General features: G+C 34.6%; 4 protein-coding genes and 1 long non-coding RNA gene across 5 annotated transcripts in view; 2 read left to right on the top strand and 3 right to left on the bottom strand.

Annotated features, from left to right (window-relative positions):
* LOC109343571 (peptidyl-prolyl cis-trans isomerase CYP40-like) overlaps nucleotides 1-3249 on the top strand; it is an 8342-nt gene extending 5093 nt beyond the window's left edge. The window contains exons 3-9 of the mRNA XM_019581929.1: nucleotides 1306-1393; nucleotides 1479-1531; nucleotides 1725-1829; nucleotides 1944-2019; nucleotides 2436-2473; nucleotides 2548-2608; nucleotides 2962-3249. Coding sequence (XP_019437474.1) covers nucleotides 1306-1393; nucleotides 1479-1531; nucleotides 1725-1829; nucleotides 1944-2019; nucleotides 2436-2473; nucleotides 2548-2601 — 414 coding nt within the window. The 3' untranslated portion in view covers nucleotides 2602-2608; nucleotides 2962-3249. The remainder of the gene's footprint in view (nucleotides 1-1305; nucleotides 1394-1478; nucleotides 1532-1724; nucleotides 1830-1943; nucleotides 2020-2435; nucleotides 2474-2547; nucleotides 2609-2961) is intronic.
* LOC109343570 (A-agglutinin anchorage subunit-like) lies at nucleotides 5417-7111 on the bottom strand. The gene is made up of 2 exons (XM_019581928.1): nucleotides 7034-7111; nucleotides 5417-6999 (listed from the first exon to the last, which is right to left on the bottom strand). Exon 2 carries the CDS (start codon nucleotides 6971-6973, stop codon nucleotides 5612-5614), a length of 1362 nt encoding a protein of 453 aa, XP_019437473.1. The 5' UTR covers nucleotides 6974-6999; nucleotides 7034-7111; the 3' UTR covers nucleotides 5417-5611.
* On the top strand, nucleotides 8091-11284 carry LOC109343568 (zinc finger protein ZOP1). Its single transcript, XM_019581927.1, has 5 exons — nucleotides 8091-8320; nucleotides 8620-8820; nucleotides 9169-9244; nucleotides 10216-10311; nucleotides 10604-11284. The coding sequence occupies exons 1-5, from the start codon at nucleotides 8312-8314 to the stop codon at nucleotides 10966-10968; spliced, it is 747 nt and encodes a 248-aa protein (XP_019437472.1). The 5' UTR covers nucleotides 8091-8311; the 3' UTR covers nucleotides 10969-11284.
* LOC109343569 lies at nucleotides 10987-11364 on the bottom strand. The gene is made up of 2 exons (XR_002107233.1): nucleotides 11315-11364; nucleotides 10987-11142 (listed from the first exon to the last, which is right to left on the bottom strand). It is a non-coding gene; the product is annotated as an uncharacterized LOC109343569 (long non-coding RNA).
* On the bottom strand, nucleotides 13464-18436 carry LOC109343567 (nodulation protein H-like). Its single transcript, XM_019581926.1, has 6 exons — nucleotides 18128-18436; nucleotides 17510-17745; nucleotides 17160-17418; nucleotides 14243-14422; nucleotides 13942-14097; nucleotides 13464-13844 (listed from the first exon to the last, which is right to left on the bottom strand). The coding sequence occupies exons 1-6, from the start codon at nucleotides 18155-18157 to the stop codon at nucleotides 13668-13670; spliced, it is 1038 nt and encodes a 345-aa protein (XP_019437471.1). The 5' UTR covers nucleotides 18158-18436; the 3' UTR covers nucleotides 13464-13667.

Genomic DNA, 20394 nt, shown 5'->3' with positions numbered 1-20394 from the left:
CACTCACAAGCTTGACTACAAGTCCACTGAATGTACCTTCTTAGGGTACTCCTCTATGCACAAAGGATACAAATGCCTATCCAAGGATGGTAGACTATACATCTCCAAAGATGTTAAATTTAATGAATCAGCTTTTCCCTTCAAAAACAGTTCCATACTGGGCTCTCCCACTATTACTGATCATACATCCACCTATCCAACAAATTTACCCAACCACACCCATACCTCTAATATCAACTTTGCACCACCCAATCATACTCACTTAGCAACAAAACTCCTTCAGTAACCTCATATACTCAACTTCATCCACCCATATCCCCTAACCTTACCCCTACTACTGACTTTACACACTCTAGCTCTAACCCTGTTACATCAACCTCCTCTGACTTACCCTCAACCTCTGCATCCAGTCCCTCCTCATTTACCTCACCTCCTCCTCTTCTCCCTTCTCATCCTATGACAACCAGATCTAAGGATGGCATCAATAAGTCTATCCTACCCAGTCTTGCAAGCCTTTTCTTGGCTCACACTGAACCTTCTACTCCAAAAGAGGCCCTTCTCAGTCCAGTATGGAAGGCAACAATGCAATCTAGTTACTTGGTGGTCTAAGAAGTAGCAAACAATCTCTAGATCTAGCACTGAAGCTGAATACAGGAGCCTTGCTCTTGCTGCACAAGAAATGATTTAGGTTGAGTCCTTGTTTTCTGAACTCAAGATCCCTCATCAAGTTCCTCTCATCCTATGTGATAATCTAAGCACAGTGAGCATGTCTCACAATCCTGTGCTTCATAATAGAACCAAGCACATAGAACTTGACCTATTTTTTGTAAGGGATAGAATTCAGGCTAAGTCTCTTGAAGTGAAACACATCCCTTCTGAATTTCAGACAGCAGATGTGCTCACCAAGCCTTTGGCCACTAATAGGTTTCTAAAACTAAGAAAGCAACTCAGAGTTGTTGACTCAGCATCCTTAGTCAACTACCCTCAGTTTCAGGGGGGTATATTAGAGAATAACAATTAGTTATTCTTATGCTGAGTAAGTTAGGTTATGCTGAGTAAATTGGCTCATTTGTCACATGCACAATAAGCCAATTTAGCACATGCCTAATTAGTTGTTAGGTTGTTATTTCAGTAACTAACTTATGTTAGTTACTGATTTCTCTTCTTTCTGTTTGCTATCTCTTTATTTAAAGAGATAAGCCTTCTCTTTGTAATTCAAGTCAAGTATGCAATAAATAAAAGTCTTCAAATATATTCTTCTTTTTATCTTTTTACACAGAAAAATAATATAAAATTTCATGACAGAAACAAGACTACAAAATGGCTCTAAGGAAGTACCGGAAGGCTTTACGCTACTTGGATATTTGTTGGGAGAAAGAAGGGATCGATGAAGGTATGCTGGCTTTCGCAGTAGTTATACTACAAATGCATGTCACCACCTTAACATGTGATAACATAGGTTTGTTATTCATTTGCAGAAAAAAGTTCAGCTTTGAGAAAAATGAAGTCTCAGATTTTTACAAACAGCTCTGTAAGTTAAAAGTTACTGTGTCCTACGCTGTGCTTCAGATAACTTTAAAGTGAACTTGTATTACATCTATAACATACAATTATGTTCTCTGATGAATCCTGTTGATAAATCTGCATATATTAACCGACTTTGTTCTCTACCTTGTTCTTTTGTTTCCCTTTCTACTTGTTACTAATGGTATGTCATTTTTCAGGCTTGTAAATTGAAATTAGGGGATATCAAAGGAGCATTATTGGATACAGAATTTGCGATGCGTGAAGGAGAAAATAACGCCAAAGCTTTATTCCGCCAAGGACAGGTTGGTACCCCAGTTGAAGAGCCTTTTTACCCTTTATTATGTCAGGCTTCTTATTGTTGGTATTTATTGTGCTCCACCTTTTCTCTAACATCTATGCTGCTTCGGCTTTACCAGGCATACATGGCTCTACATGACATTGATGCTGCAGAAGAAAGCTTTAAGAATGCACTAACTTTGGAGCCAAATGATGGTAGGTTATGATTTTGGTTCAAACCTTTTGTCACAGACTTACATACATTTGACTTCATCTATCATGTTTTCTTGTATTATTGAATCAATAAACCCCCATTTATATGAATACTAGACTCTTAATTAAATAAGGAAACAAATCATAAAAATTAAGTAAACTTCTAAGATATTCTAAACAAATTTAAGACATTATCATCATATATGGTACATTATATCTATAAGTATCATATAGATATTCTCTGTAATACAATTTAAGATATTGTAAGATACTTCCATATATTCTAACGATTATTTTTATTTTCTAATTTAAAGGATCAGATGAACTTTATAATGATTCAAATTGAACTTCTATTTACAGTTTTTCAATTAGTATAATCAAAAGTTGCCTGTGGCTTACTCTATATCTTGTTATTTCAGCTGGAATAAAAAAGGAACTCGCAGCTGCCAGGAAGAAGGTTAGTTTATCTATCTAAATTGAACAAAACTTTATATGCTTATTTAATAATCTAACCCTTTATGTTTGTTGCAGATAGCTGATAGGCATGATCTAGAGAAAAAAGCATATAGCAAGATGTTCCAATAACATTCTGGTATGTCTCAGGCTCATCCAACATATAGATAAAATAATGAACATTATATTTGTAGGCTTATGAATTACCTTAAAATTGTAAATATTTTTAATGTAACTACCACATTTGCATGCCAAATAGAGAATTCAAAGTCACCAAACATAAAGAGAATCCAAATTCCAGGGTCTTGGGTCTGCATAGAAATTCTTGTGTAACTTCTACATTTGCATGCCCAGTAGTAATGAACATTTAAGATTCATCTTTGCTGATAGATTGATCTTCCCTATTGAACCATTTATAGTTCAAATGAGCAGTTCTTAATCTCGCTTCCTTCCATGACATGTAACATTCTTTTTCATTCATTTTCCTTTCAGGTTTATGTTCAGCCGAGGAAAACAAATAGATCACCACAGGATACACAAATGTAAAAGATTGAAGATGGAGCCCATTTTTACTAAAATTGTTAGAAATGATGCTCATAAGAAATAAATGGATGATAGATTGATACTGTTACAGATGAAACATTTAGCCAACAATTTTGTCAAGCATTTCCTTTACTGCGAACTTAAAGAACTATTGGGTGGTGTTTATAGTGATTGATATGCAACTTTGCTGATGGACCACTAAAAGTGCTGTGTTCATATAATAATTTTTTAGTCTTTTTATTTTTTGGGCAAGGCTTATAACCACCACGTTGCCTTAGCAATGATACCTTTTGAGGTCCCTATATGACCCTAATGGGACACTGGTTAGTAGATGAGTGAAAGGGGAAGAGAAATTGGATCAAAAATTATTTGCAGGAACTGGACCCTGCTGTGTATTCTTTCTAAGGGAGTTACCAACATACGGTGATTTTGTTATTATTGGGAACCTACAGAACATTTATTATTTAGGACCTAATTCACTTTAATTTTTAGACTGAATAACAGTGGTTATTTAGTTCCCAATTGTTGTAAGTATGCCAAAGTTGACTGTTTGTAGAAACAATTATGATGGCTAGAGGCTCACCTCATTTCAAGGAGTAGTGGCAGAGACAACTTGATAGCTAAAAAGTGATAATCATATGTGCATTGAGATTTGTTCACAACCTCTCATTTTCCAAAAGATTCATCTTTTATATAAAGACTCTTTCTACAGCTTATTTTGGGTCAGCATATTTTATTTTTTAATTGTTATATAAACAAGGATTTCAAGTTTTAAATTAACCTTAAAAGGGAGGAGCAAACTATACAGTAGTCAACCCAAAAGTAGAAGGTACCAACATAAAATAGAATGATATTTTGGTGGTAACTAGTGATATCATTGATGTTAGGTTCTGGGATGGACTTACATTGTAAAATGAATGATGCTGCAATGTGTAATGAGTAAAGGAGTAGATCTAGTGGGGATTAGATCTACAAATTCTTGGAGCATAGTGGAAACAAATAACTGCAAAGCAATTAATGGAAACCCTCAACTACCTTTGTACATAGCCTGGTGAACCTTGTCTCAATTTTCTTCATACAAGGAATGCACTCCTTGCATTAAATGCCATGCATCTAAAATGCATGTGTGGCATTTAACATATGGTTAGACCCCAGAATTCTCCCCTCCAAACAATGGGCAAAACATGGTAAGTTTATCTGTATCCATGTTGGTCAGCTCAACATAAAGTTGAAGCTTTTCATGTGCTACAACTTTTGTTATCATGTTGACATGCTTTTATCCCTGTGAATCTTCTCTAATAGGATAATTGCTTGGTTGTTGTTAAATATTATTAAAATTGAATCGTTGTTTTTCACATAGCAGGTCTACCAAGGATTTGGATCGGGTGACTTCACCAAATGACGGCCATTAGATGAAGATTGAACGACTTACATTAAAACAATCTAAAATTCAACTTATCAGATCTTCATCCAACAATCAATGAAGTTGCCTAGGTCAGCATTCGGTGAAGTCGTCCGTTCCTGATCCCACTACCAGCAACAGCAGCACCCCCCACGTACACTGACAGCTTCAATGAGCATGGTAGCACTCTGCCAGTTCCAGGAGCTTCAATTCTAACAGCTAGTTTGTGGTTTGCATGTTCAAACAATACTTCAATCTTAACCTCTGATTTAAGTGCACTGCCGTGGGTTAAAAAATTGTATGTCTAAACCTCATTAGGCTCAGCTTTCCTTCAAGCCCCATTCTTTAAATCTTCACAATGCCCTTGTTGGGCATGAGCCATTAACAAAGTCGTTAGAGCTCAGAATCAACCATGGTATTGATGTGACTACGTCTTTATGGGAGAAGATGGTGTCAGTTTTCTGGAATATGGTATGATCATAGTTGCCTAGTTGGTGTGAGAAGATGGTGTCAGTTTTCTGCATGTGTATTGTAGTTTACTAATGTTACCTGTATATGCAGAACCCCTTTGGATTTTTTTAACAAAAACTATGAAGTCTGCTTATTTTATTGAGGAAAAATAATCATAACAATGGGAGAAACATGATCCATCTTCAACCTCTAACTTCTTTCTACAACCAACAATGTCACCAATTTCCATATACTGTCATGTAATCGAGCAACATGCAGCAAGAAAACCGATAATTATCGATAAACAGAGACAGCAATTGAAGCTGTTTGGTTGGACTAAGAAATGCAACCGCCTATTGATCCAACAATAGAACAGCTTAACATTCAGGCAGCAGTCTATTCAATTGTAATGCTACAAATAAATTTCATTACATCACCTAGAAATTAATCTGTGTTAGGAAGAAAAAGAAGAACATCATAGAAACTGATCTACGACTATTCCCTACATGATATGGAAGTAAAGTGGTTAATGGTGAGATAGGGGGAGGGATGTAAAACAAACATGAACCCAAATAGTGGGAGTATTAAGCTCTGCAATTATAGCTAAATTTGTTAGTACTTAGTAGTGCTTCTCATCCACAAATCACAACTATTCTAGTTCTAAAGTTCCTAACTAATCACAAGGTATAAAATTATTGAAAATTAAAAGTACACTGATTCAAAATAGCAAAATCATGCTTACAATAACTATCTTGAGGAAAGTTTTTGGTGCAAATCATCAGCAAGAGCTTGTCTCAAGCTTTCTCCAAAGAAATAAAACGATTTCTCATTATCCAGCACCCTAGGCTGAGGTCCATTCTCATCAGGCTCCTTCCACAGCTCTGGTTCCGGTTCCCTCGCAATCTGGCACAAATTATGCAAAACACAGCACGCCACAATCGTCTGCGGCGCGTGATTAAGTCCCACGTTCAAATCCTGGAGAATCTTCCACCTCCCTTTAAGCAACCCAATTGCATCCACAACAACAGATCTCCCCTTCATAAGCATTCCATCAAACAAATTCTGCGCAGGACTCCCCAACCCACTCGGCGAAAACGGAGTCAACAAAAACGGCAACAGAGGGTAACACCAATCTCCAACAACATAAGGCCTAACATGATGACCTCTAACATTGATCACTTTGTCCCAAACAATGTCACAAGAGGTAAGCCTGTTATAAAGCACACTGTCCCTGAAATGTGTAGCATCATCTGTGCCACCTGGTGCCCTAACACAAACATCCCAAAAAATCTTCTTATGATCCGAAACAACCTGAAGGAGCACAGAAGGGTACCCATTTCGACACTGATAAGTTTCAGGTATTCTGTTACTACTACTACTGCTGCTATGTAATTTAACCGGTGTGGTGTCAATGGCTCCACAAATGTTGGGGAGCGACGTGAGTTCTTCGAACGATTGCGTCGTTTCGATTAATCTGCGGCGACCCACGGGGATTTTAATGAATTCAGGGTACAATTTAGTGGCGAGTAAGCGAGTGACCATGTTGGTGATCTTGGAAACAAGGTAAGGGTCAAGGGAGTAACGGTTAGCGACGGTTTTTGCAGAGAGACCGTGGGCGAGGCGAGAGAGGACCATGGCGACAGCGTAATCGGAAGGAAGGGAGAGGTTGGAGAGTGCGATGTGAGGTTTGAGCTTCTCGACGACGGTGGTGAAGACAGGGTAAGAGAGGCCGTAGAGGGAGCGCCATTGTGCGTCGCGGAGAGGGGGTTCGAGGGACCATATGTGTTCGGTGGAGAGGGCGCGGAAGGCGGAGACGGAGTAGGAGGAGGAGGCGGTGTTGGGTGGAGGTTTGGTGGTTGGGGATTGGGAGGAGCGGGTGGAAGCGATGTAGGAGAGGACGGAGGCGATGGTGAAGAAGAGGAGAGGAGCGACGGAAGAGGAGTCGAGGAGGGAGGTTGGGGAGGTGGAGGAAGAAGGGGAAGAGATGGTGGAGGAGACGGCGGTGGTGGTGGTGGAGGAGAGAGTGTCGGTGAGAAGGGAGGTGGTGGGGTCAAGGGAGTTGTGGAGGTGGAGGAGATTTGATAGCGTTACTAAGAATGATTCATCCATTTTGGTTTATTCCAAACCCTAATGTTTTTTCGATCTTCAGAGAAATTAGGGAATGATGACTTGTTTCCAGAATCAATATCCTTACTTTTTCTTTTCTATATTATGAGAGTGGAATGGGAGAATTTGCGTGTTCTAGTTCTAGACTCACAAACAAGAGTGTGCTAGCTCTGGTTACTGTTCACCGGCGGGTCACCAGTTAGCACTCACTATATTCTGTTAGAATTTCATTTTTTTATATAATTTAAATAAATTAATAGTATGCATTACACGGGTCCCACTTTTTTTGTCACTGCATTTGCAAAAATATAACATTTGTCTGAATAATATTTAATAATTATATTTATAATTTAAATAATATTTTTAACCAATTAGAAGATAATATAAAAAATGAGACAATAAATATATTCACACGTCATACTAAATAACTAATTTTTTTTGGGAGATGCTGTTATTGAGTAGAATTTTGCTAGATTAACGTGTTATTTATTGTTTTATATTTAAAAAGAAATCTTTCTATTTTATGTTTATAAAAAATATATTGTCCTACTAAAGTTTTATATCTACATAAAAATAATATATGTGACAAATCATTAATAAACAAAGTGATGTATGTGACTTTATTGTGAATAATATAACAGTGTAATAATTTATGCGTAATGTATTCATCATTTATTTGTATTACTTTTTTATGAATAATGTACTGATAATATATAAAACTTTTACATTATTATTAATATTAATGCATACATCCCTTTTTTCTTTTCTTTTGTCAATATGATGATTTGTAGATGGATTTAGTATGATATTATTTATTCTTGTTGGTATAGTAGTGTAAGACCCAATTAGATGCTTAGAATAACTAAAATATCGATGTTCAATTCTTGGGAATGATACTTATTAAGAAGGATAAAGACAATCATACAACCTAAAAGAGATTCCTTCCTCTGAGAGATATCTTTAGTGATACAAAAAATGATATCATTTCCCAAAAACATTATATACATTGTGCATGACAGTCCTCGAAGAATAATTCTTCAAAGAGTTGAAACTTGAAAGCACCAGAGATGTAAGGCCCAATTATGCAGATCCCACCATAAGGCCCAAAGGTACATTGAAATATGGTCCAACCCAATATCCTGGTTCGGTCATTCCCTTCCAGTCCGTTCTGGTTCTGATCGGAAGTCTCTCATTTTTCTTCTTCTTTGCTTCGTGGTGTGGCTTGTAAGCGTTTTTGAAAAGATTTAGCTTCAATAGCGCCAAGTTGCAACAAGTTTTCACCTTCACTTTCTTTCACAATCCTCTCTTCATAACCTCCCTTTCTAACCCTAATTTTCTACCATGACTGAGGTAAACACTTTAATTACCCCGATTTAAATTTCATATTATATCATTTCCATGGTTACTCTAGTGCATTTTTATTTATCTTGAATTCTGTGTATTCCCATACTCAAATTATGATAGTTTCGTTGCTTTGGAATTATTATTTAATGTACAAATAAATTGTATTTGACATGATACCTAGAATTTATGAGACCACTGTATATAGTTTAAAGTTTTTAATCTGTTCAGTTTTCTGATGTGTAAAAATTTAACTTTTAAGTTCTAACCAATTGTTTGGTTACTCTATTTTTTCTTCTTGTTTTCAGTATTGGGTTAGCCAGGGAAACAAATGGTGTGACTTTTGCAAAATTTATATATCGAACAATCCTTCCAGCATTAGAAATCATGAGCTTGGTACTCGTCATAAAGATAGTGTTTCCAAGAGACTTGCTACTATGCGAAAAGAGAATGCGGCGAAGGATAAAGAACAGAAGGAGACGGCTCGTGCCGTTGAGCAAATTGAAGCAGTAATAGTTTTAATCTTCTTTTTATATTACTGTTACAGTGTTACTGATGTTGCTGAGGTCGAAGATATGTTTAGTTGTTTTAGTTATAGATGTTAAGTTTTATTTTCATGGCCATGTCTTCTCTTTTTACTTTCATTTGAAAATGTACTGCTTTACTGGTGAATTTGCATAAATGATTTGTCAATCATATGCAATGGTTAATAAGCTATTTTAAAACATAATTTGGCATATTAAAAAAAGCTTGTTGATGTCAAACTACAATTCACTAATGTAATAATGTTTCTCAACAAGGTAAAATATTGGTATTGACATCTCAAACTATATTTATTTTGTTGTATTCTTATGCAGAAAGCACAAAATAGCTATAAAAAAGATAAAGCAAAGTTGGAAGAAACCAGAGAATCTCATGAACTAGATGACCAAGGTTGTAAGTATAAATATTTTTTCTTCTCGTGATAGAGTTCTAATTAGTAATTTTGCATAGTCTGATACATGATTGGCCATTTATCAACTTGAAATTCTCTTCTTGGCTTGAATAAGTCGATATGGCAAAATCAACTTTGAAGCACATGCCCTCGCCACTCGCCAGTGACTTACTCCACATGTGAGAATGTAAGGAAATGAAAAACTAGCCATTAACATTTGAAGTCAGTTGTAATGATATTTTTTGTGTGTGGTAAATTTAGTAAATTGAGCCTGAGTTCATTATAAATGATTAAAATAAGAACAAGTTACTAACCTTTATAGAGTTGTAATCTTGTGTTTTAAGAAACATTTATTGTATTACATCAGTTATCTAATTATCTTTGTTGTCTTTTCTGTTAAATTTTAATTTTCTGTCCATAGCACTTTAATCTGGTGTAACTGCAACTGTCTAAATTAACCTAGATAATTTATTTCATCCATTTAAATATGGGTTCCCCCTGAAAAGGTCTTCAATGTCTAATCTGAATGCTGAAATATGCTCCATTTCTTCATTTTTGTAGATAATAGTATTTTATTGTGGATATGTGCAAGTTGTCACACTTAGTTCATTTAAAGTCAAAGAACAAAATGTCTTATAACTACTATGTTCAATTTTTCCCCTTGAAGAAATTTGGAATTGTTTTTTTCCTGATGTCCATCTTGTTAGGTTGATTTATGATACAACATATTGGCATTGTTCGACCCATGTAGCCGACCCCACTTGGTTGTTGTTGTTCTTCTTGTTAGGAGTTATTTGTGTTGAGACTTCAAATTAAATTTTCCTCCTCTTTGGCATGGGAAAAATATCCATGTAGATTTACGTGTTGGCCTATTTACTCAAATCCAACTTACACGAAATGCTGGTGTCAGTATATGTCATTTTTGCTGTATTGATTTCTCATCTGGAAACTGATTTTTCTTGTTTGGCAGAATGGGAGTATGACAGCAGTTCAGGCTATTACTACCATAAAACAAATGGATTCTACTATGATCCGAAGTCGGGATTTTACTATTCTGATGCTATTGGTATGAGGGTTATACATGTGATTCTTTATTTGTTAAATCAATGTTTATAAAACTGAACTGGACTGGTTTGTTGAACCTGTTGGACTGTGAATAGCTATGTCTCTGGTTCAAGCATTATCCAGTTCAACTGCAATTAATTACAGTTCAACCACAAATTTAACTGGTTGAACCATGACTTAAGAGGTCGTGCAGATTGAATCTCTGTCAGTTTTTAAAACATTGCGTTACGTAGTAATATTTTTTTGTTTAATAATTGATTGGGTGTCATATTCACCTAATGAAATTTCAACAGCCAAGTGGGTGACCCAGGAAGAAGCATATGCCTCGCCACACTTTTCATCAAATGCAGGGCACAGTGGACCAACGGCAAAGAAGACCTTGTCAACTTCACAATCCAGATCTGTTGTAAACAATGTAGCAAATAAATCTGAAATTGGATCTTCACCTGGGCCAGTTGTTAGAGCTTCTTTGAATCCCTTGAGAAATGTGAAAGCTGCCCCTTCATCTCTTGCTGTTGGCAAGAGAAAGAGACCTGATGAAAAATCCAAGGTTATATCTGAAGAAGAAAAAGCAGCTCTCAAGGCAAGAGAGGCTGCAAGGAAAAGAGTAGAGGAGAGGGAGAAACCATTGCTTGGGCTTTACAACAAGCCTTACTAAGTGCGGAATTTTTGGGTGTCTTCCCCCAAAGCTTTAAGGGTTAATACTTCTTTACCTCGATCTGTTTATCCTGTTATGTTAAGATGGATGTTGTAATTCTCCAATTGTTTTCCATGTCTTGTAAAACATAACTGATCCATTTTTTGGCAATGCATGCTGATTTTTTTCCCTTTACTTCATGGTGGAGGAGGAAAGGAGAGACAAGGGGGAGTTAAAGTTAGAAACTCTCGGGGGCTCGTTTGTCTTTTAAAAAAGTGATTCTTCATAAATGCTTTTGACAAAAACAATCTATGAAAAAATCCAAAATTATTTTGTATTTGCTTACAAATTTGGCATGAGATGACACTTGGAAGAATAGAAACAACTGAGTATTCTATGTAATTTCTGCTTTCCCTTCTCAGGCTTACTTCCAAGTTGGGAGTTATGGTCAAGAAGTTTCTCACTACTTGCTGGCTCCTCCACTGTATTACTCGTGATAGCTTAATATTACATCCTGCATTGCTCAAGAAGTTTCTTATGATTGCTGATGATTCTGTACTTTGTAATGAGCAAATGCCAAATCACGGGTCCTCCATTTCTGTACCTTGTGTGGATTCTCTTCCTAGTTCTTTAGTTCCCATCATCATGTGGGAGGATCCTACAAAATAGACACACCCACAAATCATTTTTTTATTCAATCAATCTCATGTAGGAGAGCATATACCAGAAACTCTATTGTACCCTTTTTAGTCTCTAGGGTCATAGAATAGCTTAGTTTTTTAAATAGAAAGGAAGCAAAGTCAAGAAGTTCATTACTATATTTGCGGCGACAAGTTTTTTAGTGAACACTTTATAAATCGTAAAATGGCACTTTTTGTCTCTTAGAGTCAAGATGTGTCTCATATAGTTCTGAAATGACGCTTTTTGGGCCTTCCCTTACTTATTGACTGTTCCAGCTTTGCAAATTCTCCTTTTGGGTTTAACTCCATTGATTATAATTTAAAAAACAACACAATAAGAGATTGTAGCTGTAATACCACCACCACAAAACCGCTTACAATGTTGCTGTAGGTATTGATCCAGGGTTAGTCTCTAATATTCCTTCTAGTTTCCAATTGGCAAGGCCCTCTAAGAGTTAGATATTTGCTGTGGAAAGTTGTTGTCACAAATGCTATCAGCCATGAGCATTCATATTAATGGTAATGGTCACTTAACTATTATATAGAAGTGACTATAGGATGGGTTGATTAAAATCAATTATGATGGCCCCTTCATTCCTGATCAAAACTTGTCCCAGATCATAAATTTCTCCTTCAATCCAAATTCTAATTTCTTATTCAAGGATAAGGGGGGCTCTTGTTTCTGAGAATCTTGGCCATGTCCAATATTCTTTTGTACTAAATGTCATCATCAACAGTGATATAGGAGCCAAATAAGTTTTCTATTTTTAAAAAGAAATCACTGTTCCATGCATGAAGCATTTTTTTTTACTTTATTTCAAACAAAGTGACACGTTATGGTTAATTGGAGTCCCATGGTTTTTTACCCATTCAAACTTTTCTAACAACAAATCCTTTCCATTTATCATGAATGAGTTGAGCTCTTTTTCAGTATGAAATCGTAGAATGACCTCATTCTCTCATAGGCCCCTATAGGTATATACAATCTTGAAATATTGATGCTAGGTGATTGAGAATATCCTGTAATATATCGATCCTTTGAGGTGAAATCATTGATGCCACAACTTTATTAAGCCACACTCTGTCTTCACTCTTCAGGCTTTGTATGGTACAAAAAACAATATCTCTTTGACACTTTGTATTCTGTCTTCAGGGTTCACAACCTGCCATGTTCTCCTTATGCTCCTATAATTCTTATTCATGTTATTCCTGTTTCTGAAACCTGATCAACTTTCCTTTTGCTCTTGTCTGGTTCACTGACTCAACTTAATCCATCAATGAATACTTTGAAAATATTGCTTTGTTTCTCTCCCCACACTTGTTTGTATCTTTTTTGTACTAAAGAAGGTTTGATTGTTCTTTTTCAATCTTGTTTTCTCTTTCTACTTCACAATGTTTAAAACAAAATCCCTCACCTAAGCCCATAGACTATACATCATGTTTCTAAGTTACAACTCACTGTTTAACATGGACATGTAACCAAACTTCTTTGCAAGAAGGTAAGACTGCATATAGGGATCCTCGTGCACTAGGTCATCATTTTCAAATAAATATACGACAAACAATGGACGTGCGTACGCACCTACATCTAAATCTATCTGGCGGTAAGCACGAAATCAAGAAATTAACCTAAGTGATATATGATTTGCACAGGTACCTCAACTCATTATATCCACGTTCTCTATTGCCAATTATTACAAGACTTCAGATCCTCAACTTTTTTCAAGTCATGTTAAATATATATCCATTGATCACTGAAACTTGATAGTACAGAATTTTGTAAATTGAAATTGCAAGTTCTCTTGATGGCTCAAGGACAGTGTTAAAACAAAAATGTGGCAGAACTACAAAGAATGAATTAAATATTATTAATCGAATAAACAGAAATTAGCAAAACACTACTGAGTACAAAAAAATGACCCTTGCCAAAATTTCAACAGGGTAGTGGTTGTCCTGTTGGCTTTCTGCAGCAACTTCTGCCTAAAGATTAGATGAAGAATGCTAAAAAAGGCAAAATGTGGTATGTACATACCCATCAGTTTACTTCCGGTAATCATCTTCATGGAGGAAACTCTCGTACGGTGTTCCGGTGAGTGCCTTGCTTATATCTTTCCAATTTTCGACTTGGCTAGATAATGATCCTTTATGTATTTTCACCTGGCGACTCTTTAAATCCATTCGTGGAACCTTCAGAAAATCCTGAACATCCAGTAATTTCTGAAAACAAGGACGACAATTGAATCATCAAGCACCATTTATAGGCAGAGAAAAAGGATGATGAAACAGATATCATGCAGCATGCAGCATCACTTACAGTGTGGTTTTTAACAACATCTTCATAATATAAGATAATGTGCCTAGTGTTCTTGAAATATTCCAATGCCTTGGTGGTGGTGTCATTCACTTGCTTCAGGTTTGGTATCAGCAATGTTGCAGTGATTGTGGGTTTGTATTTTGCAAGTATTTCTGCCTGAAAGCATAGGAAGAACCCATTAACATGAATTACAAATTGTCTATAGTAAGAAATTGCATCAACTAGCTTAAGCATATTGCATCGCAATGACTGATGAAGCTCATGCGTGCGCGCATACAGACAGACACGTTGAGAGAGAGACCTCTTCGGCTGAGTGAGTATGAGATTTGTGAGTCCCATTTAATAGCTTAGCATTCCTATCATATTCATTTGCAAGTACAGAAACCATCCGGCGCAAAAGATTCCTTCTGAAAAGAAATATGACAGAAACACCATGAACTCTGAAGTATTCAACAATTTGTTCATGATTCTGCATCAGACCCTGCATTAAATGACAAATATCATGAAATCTTCAGGTCCCTAATAAGTTCGAAACAATAATGTTTAGATAAAGACAAAAATATCTTAGATATCGAGCAAGTATAAATAAAGTAATAAACATACATAACATGTGTAGGCAATATAAAAGCCAACTTTTAAAACTTTAGTCCTGATTAATAATTGCATTTCAAGAAATGAAAGACAGAAAATGAACATGTACTTAAAATATCAATTTTGCTTTGCATATTAAAAATTAATTTAGCATCACCAAGTAAAATTCTTCTTGAAGGAATGGGCAACATACATAAAATAGTTGAATATCTAAAATAATCAAGAAACAGTATCTATAAAGATTGATATAACATAAGAAAACAGTGTTCACTGAACTGTATTAAGGAAACTGTGACACCTAACTTTATCAGTTCAAATATTGAGATACCCGCAGTTAAGATTCAGGAACTGCTACATCCAAACGACCTAAGCTTTATAGGGCAACTTCTTACATCAGAGACATGTTGAACTTCATTCTTAACCAAACACTATTCATATTTCTCCTACTGCTACTGTGAGACTAGTTTATACACTCTTGAGCGTTGTACCAACTTTTCAAAGAAACTCCAAGATTCATCCATCATGTGAAAATATTCTACTACGGAAAAAATAAATTTAATCATCAGTTTCAGTTGACCTTCATTAACACATGTTGCATCCACGCTTGTCAACACACAAATCAAGCTGCCTTAAAACACGATAAATATATATAAAATGAAATGAATACTGAAACACTCAGCCAGTAAGTTTTGCCGATCCTTCATAACATCAACAGCTTGACAAGAAATATTATAAATGATAAGTTGATAGCAACATTAGCAGGTGAAGCTGCATGTACGCATTTTGTACACCTTCACTCGTGTTTATCTTTGTGTGCATATGTGTGCAAAACAGAGAAATCAAAACCGAAAAGTTCACAAAACATTACATTCATCTCCCATAAACAACAGTTTATACTTAGAGAGATCTACGTTTACCTTTAAATCCGATATAAGCCAAGACAGGTGCTTTAGTAAAAAATTAGGTGGTGTTCACTAATAAAAAATGCCACCTTATTTTGACTTTATTTCATGTTTTCAATTTTGGGGTTTTCATCATTTCCTTTACAAAGTTTGAAAGAAGGAAAGAATGTGACAATTTAGTAATTATGAGCGAAAGTGAAAATGTAGGGACCCGTAAGAATGACAGAAAGTTTGGAGGGTGCACACTTGTAAGAATCAAAGGAAGCCAGAAGAGGGGAGTCAGAAGATAGAGCAGTTAGATTAGATGGGATCAGATTCAAAGATAGGAGCAGCTTATAACGGGGAAAAGGGGGAAGTGAGGATTTCAGATTTCTTAGTTTTCGGAACAGAGCATTTGCTCAGTTATAAGAGGGAATCCCTTTGTTACAGACAAATCATTGGAAGGAGTTATCACTTCTTTTCTTTTGATGTTTAATCAATTACAGAAGATTGTTCTCTTTCTCTTCTATAACCTCACATCTTTCTTGAGGGTGCATAATAGAAAATATACCAACAACCAAGCCTTAATCCCACTAGTTGGGATCGGCCACAATAGAAAATATATCAACTGAAAATGAAAATAGAAAACAAACCAAACACTAGTTTGAAGAATATTATTGGGTTCTTATAGAAAGTAAGAAACTGGCAAATGAATTGTATTCCGAAGCATCATACTATTCTGCTTAAAATCATTCCAATTTTGGTATTTCAGTGGACATCTTGTCCAGAACTTTATTTAAATTTATTTCCATAATAACTAAAAGAATCATTTCCTTTTGAAGTTATATCAAAACAAAAACAACAACAACCAAGCCTTTCGGCTATAAAATCAAAAACACTAAGCAATAAATTTAAAGTGCCCACCAGTCTTGAACTAACAAAATCAGAATCACATCTAATAAGTAGACTTCAACTGAGAAATTCCACTATGCACGATACTAAACAAAAGTAAGAGCAAATTCGAGAATGTTTTAAGTTATTTTTACCACCATTTAGAGGTCGCATCATGCTATCACCTATATTAAGTTTCCAATTCCATATTTCTTAATACTTAATCAAAATAAATAATTTAAATGATGCTGAATCCCATTCTATCCATGTGTGGTCATTAGTTTTAAATAAAACCCCTGCTTTATCGCACACCAGTTTGGCCAGATCACCTTCATCAAGCCAGCAATCATTGTAAAATGAACAAGGGGAAGTCATCATCTTAGGTAAAAGTGGCCATAGCCTTATCGAAAATCTGCAAATGAATCTCGAGACCCAAGCAGAGTAACTGAAGGAAGAGATAATAACCCAACTTTTAACTGTATAAAAGAACTAAGTTTAATATTGTAGCATGTACTAAGTAGTAACCAGCATATGATCAAACTAAAAATAACCATGCTTTAATCATTACATGAATATATGTTTTTTTCCCATTTTCATTTGTTTACCCTTCTGATAGGAGACTACATCAGAATTTGCAAGTTCAATATGCGAAGAATCCATATATGCCATACATTATCAATGTCCACAAATAGTGAAAGTATTTTTGCTATATCCAAAAGCGGCCATCACAAGACAAGCACTTCTACACTTTTTGTTCTAAAAATCAGAGGGAGAAAAAAACACACAAATGACTTTCAAGCTAAACAAATATTTAAAAAAAAACAGAAGGAAATTGATAATTGAAACAATATTTACCTGATTAAGCATCCACTTCAAGCCAACAGCAGCTGTGCACTCATTTTTTGAAGCACTGCTTACCCAGTCTAAGTTATAAATTGTATCCAGTGTCTCCCCTATTGTTGACATATTACTCCTTCTTACCTTAACCGAAAAAATTTCACCGTTAGAACTTATGTTAGTGTGACTGTTTAAAAAAGTCTCAAACCATCCACTCCCGGATCTCTGCATTGACAGAATAGCAAAATACCGCACAGGGTTGCAAGTGCATTCCACCCTAAAATCGACATACCAGAGAAGCACCATCAGAAAAATTCAGACAGGTTTCTGCACCAAAATCTCATATTTAAGTATCACATCATTCTCACCTGCTATAAGTTTTAGGATTTGGGTAGTGCACATAAGGAATCTCCCACGGTTCAATGTTAGGTTCCGGGCATGGCTTTTGGATGACATTGATATCGAAAAAACCAACCTTGCTACCAGTGCTTATTTGCTTCAAACAAATAGAACATATATACACACCACATACCATTGCAAAGGTCAACAAAACAAGCCTCCACACCAATGTAGAATTCTTCAAACCCTTTACAAGGAAAACATCCTATAACAGTAAAACAAAAACATTTAATTCCACTTATAACACCAAAATATATACAATAAAAGCCTCAACATGGTTGATCCAGCACATGAATATATCAATATATTAACCCCAACGGTAAAATAAGTCTCCAACAGAATCCAAATCCTTAAGGAATATCCAATCAAAAGCTTAATACAGTAATTAATACCCATTGACCTTCAAAATGCATATATTCCTTTGGTGTTATTTTAAGAAACCAGATCGGATAATTTCACGTGCCACCCCATGAATAAACAATGTCAAAAATGGAATTTTTTAACACTAGTTTGTGAAGATTTGAAGGTAAGAGAACAAAATGAAATATGGGTAAAGTATAATATAAAAAAGAAGGAAAAAAACTAACCTTGGCAAAGGAAGAAAGATCATCAGCCATTGTTGAACGAGCTCAAAAGGAATGGAAATAATGAAAAGGCATTTTTTGGGGTACCTTTTGAATCCTTATTTTAATAATCAAAAGCTATTTTTTTTTCAGCTCTCATTGCGGAAACCTTAAACAAAATTGATGAAAAAGGAAAAGGAGTTGGATGATGAGGTATGTGACTGTAATCTTTCTTTTTCTTCTTTATTTTTTTGGTCTCGTGAAGAAATAAATGACTCGATGGTTCTGATCTTAGACCGTTGTGTTTTTTGCAATGAAATACTGTATTTTCGTTTGGAGTGAGAAACTAGTTAAGTACGACCAAAGCAAAACGACATCCTTAGTATGCTGCTTCACTTAATAAAACATGAAAGTGACATGGTAGTAATGTATTGTTTTTTTAGTGTTTATATAATTATTATTGATTCTTAAATAAAAAAATAACATATAAATAATAAAGAGTAAATTATATTGATATTTTTTGAATATTAATAAAATTATATAAATGATCTATTATTTTTCTAAACTTACATAACTACCTCTTATTTTTTATATATAATTACATTGACTAACATAGAGGAGAGATAAATATAAATTCTTAAATAAAAAAGAGTGATAAATGTAATTAAGTTAAACAAAATATAATATATTATGAAAATAAATTCAAATAATATAAGGGCCGATGTCAAATCATTATTTTTGATTCGTTTACAAACTACATCAATAAGTCTAAGATGTGTTTAAATCACTCTTATGTATATTATAATGAACTAAAATTAATAAATATGTATTGACTCTTGTACTATTTGAATTTGTCTACACAAAATATCATATTTTGATTAACTTAATTACACTTATCATTTTTTGTATAAGAATTTATATTTATCTCTCCTCTAGGAATAGTTTATGTAATATATATAATTAAAAGTGATTTATATAGGTGTAAAAAATGGATGATAATTTTTGTAATTTCATTAAAACTTATACATGTTAGTATAACTCACTCAATAATAAATGATGTGAAGGGATAGAAAAATACACCAGAATGATATTAAATTCTTTCCATTAATCCACCACCTGTTATATGTTAGTATTATAAAATTAATTTTAGAAATTGTGTCTGGTGTAGTGTTGCAGGCTAATGATAGGATAAAAAATTCAGATAGTAGAATGATAATTAGTAAGCATACTTGAAGTTATTTATCTTTGTTTCAACACATCATTCAACTAGAGGCCTTATCCTTACTGAAAAAAATTAGCTTAGATCATATCCATATATTACATCTTAAAGGGATGAGTCTTCATTCATGTTTGGTAAGGTGAGTGAGAGATAAGTCTTACATGTCTCACAAATTCCTAATTGGTGGTGGAGTTAGACTATTATGTGGATGTGCATATTCACACCCTGAAATAATTATTTATATATATTATTCTTATAGTTAACATTTGTTGCACACTAAGTTATATAAATTGTATCAGTGTCACTTTATTTATCTTATTGTAATTAATTTTAATTAATTAAATGTGACTTATATTACTATTCTAGAGAATAATCATCCTCTCCATTAATGAAAATGTAAGTATTACACAATATCGTACAAAAGATAATATGTAATGACACTTTTATTCTTTTATTATCACAAAACTACTATTTTACCATTCAAAATATGAGGAAAAACAATCATTTACCTCTCCATTAAGGGTGCACATGTGCTGTGTCATAATAAGTGTCACTCCATTTGTCATGACTTTGTGATGGGTCAAAAAAATACTTAAAAATTAAATTAAATTTAAATATATATTTTTCTATCAATGACAAAGTCATAGTACATGGAATGTGACACTCATCATGAGACAATAAATGTAACATCCGTTAATGGAGAGGATCAGTTTTCATAATAATAACACATCATTGGATTGGAGCTCCTTTCCTCTTGCTATATTTTAGGAAAGACTACTCTCTTCCTCATGGGAATCATATTTATTCAGCTTTTATATGTCCTGGGTTTAATATACATTCTTATATAAAATAACATTTACCTTGGTGCACATGGTTGATATTTAGGATTGTCATTCTTGTCTCAATCGTAAATATATAATTTTTGCTTTGTCAATTTATCTCATGCAAACCTGTATTCGTTCTTATCTTGTCCATTTTTAATTAGACTTGTACATGTTCGTATTTTTTGGTCTAAAAATAAGTTCAGAGGTCAAAAATTTATTGATCTACATTTAAGATGTGTTAGAGACAA

Source organism: Lupinus angustifolius, chromosome LG03, assembly GCF_001865875.1.
Source record: "Lupinus angustifolius cultivar Tanjil chromosome LG03, LupAngTanjil_v1.0, whole genome shotgun sequence".
NCBI classification, from domain to species: Eukaryota; Viridiplantae; Streptophyta; class Magnoliopsida; order Fabales; family Fabaceae; genus Lupinus; species Lupinus angustifolius.
Note: the sequence above shows the minus strand (reverse complement) of the source record. Positions and strands in the feature narration are given on the sequence as shown.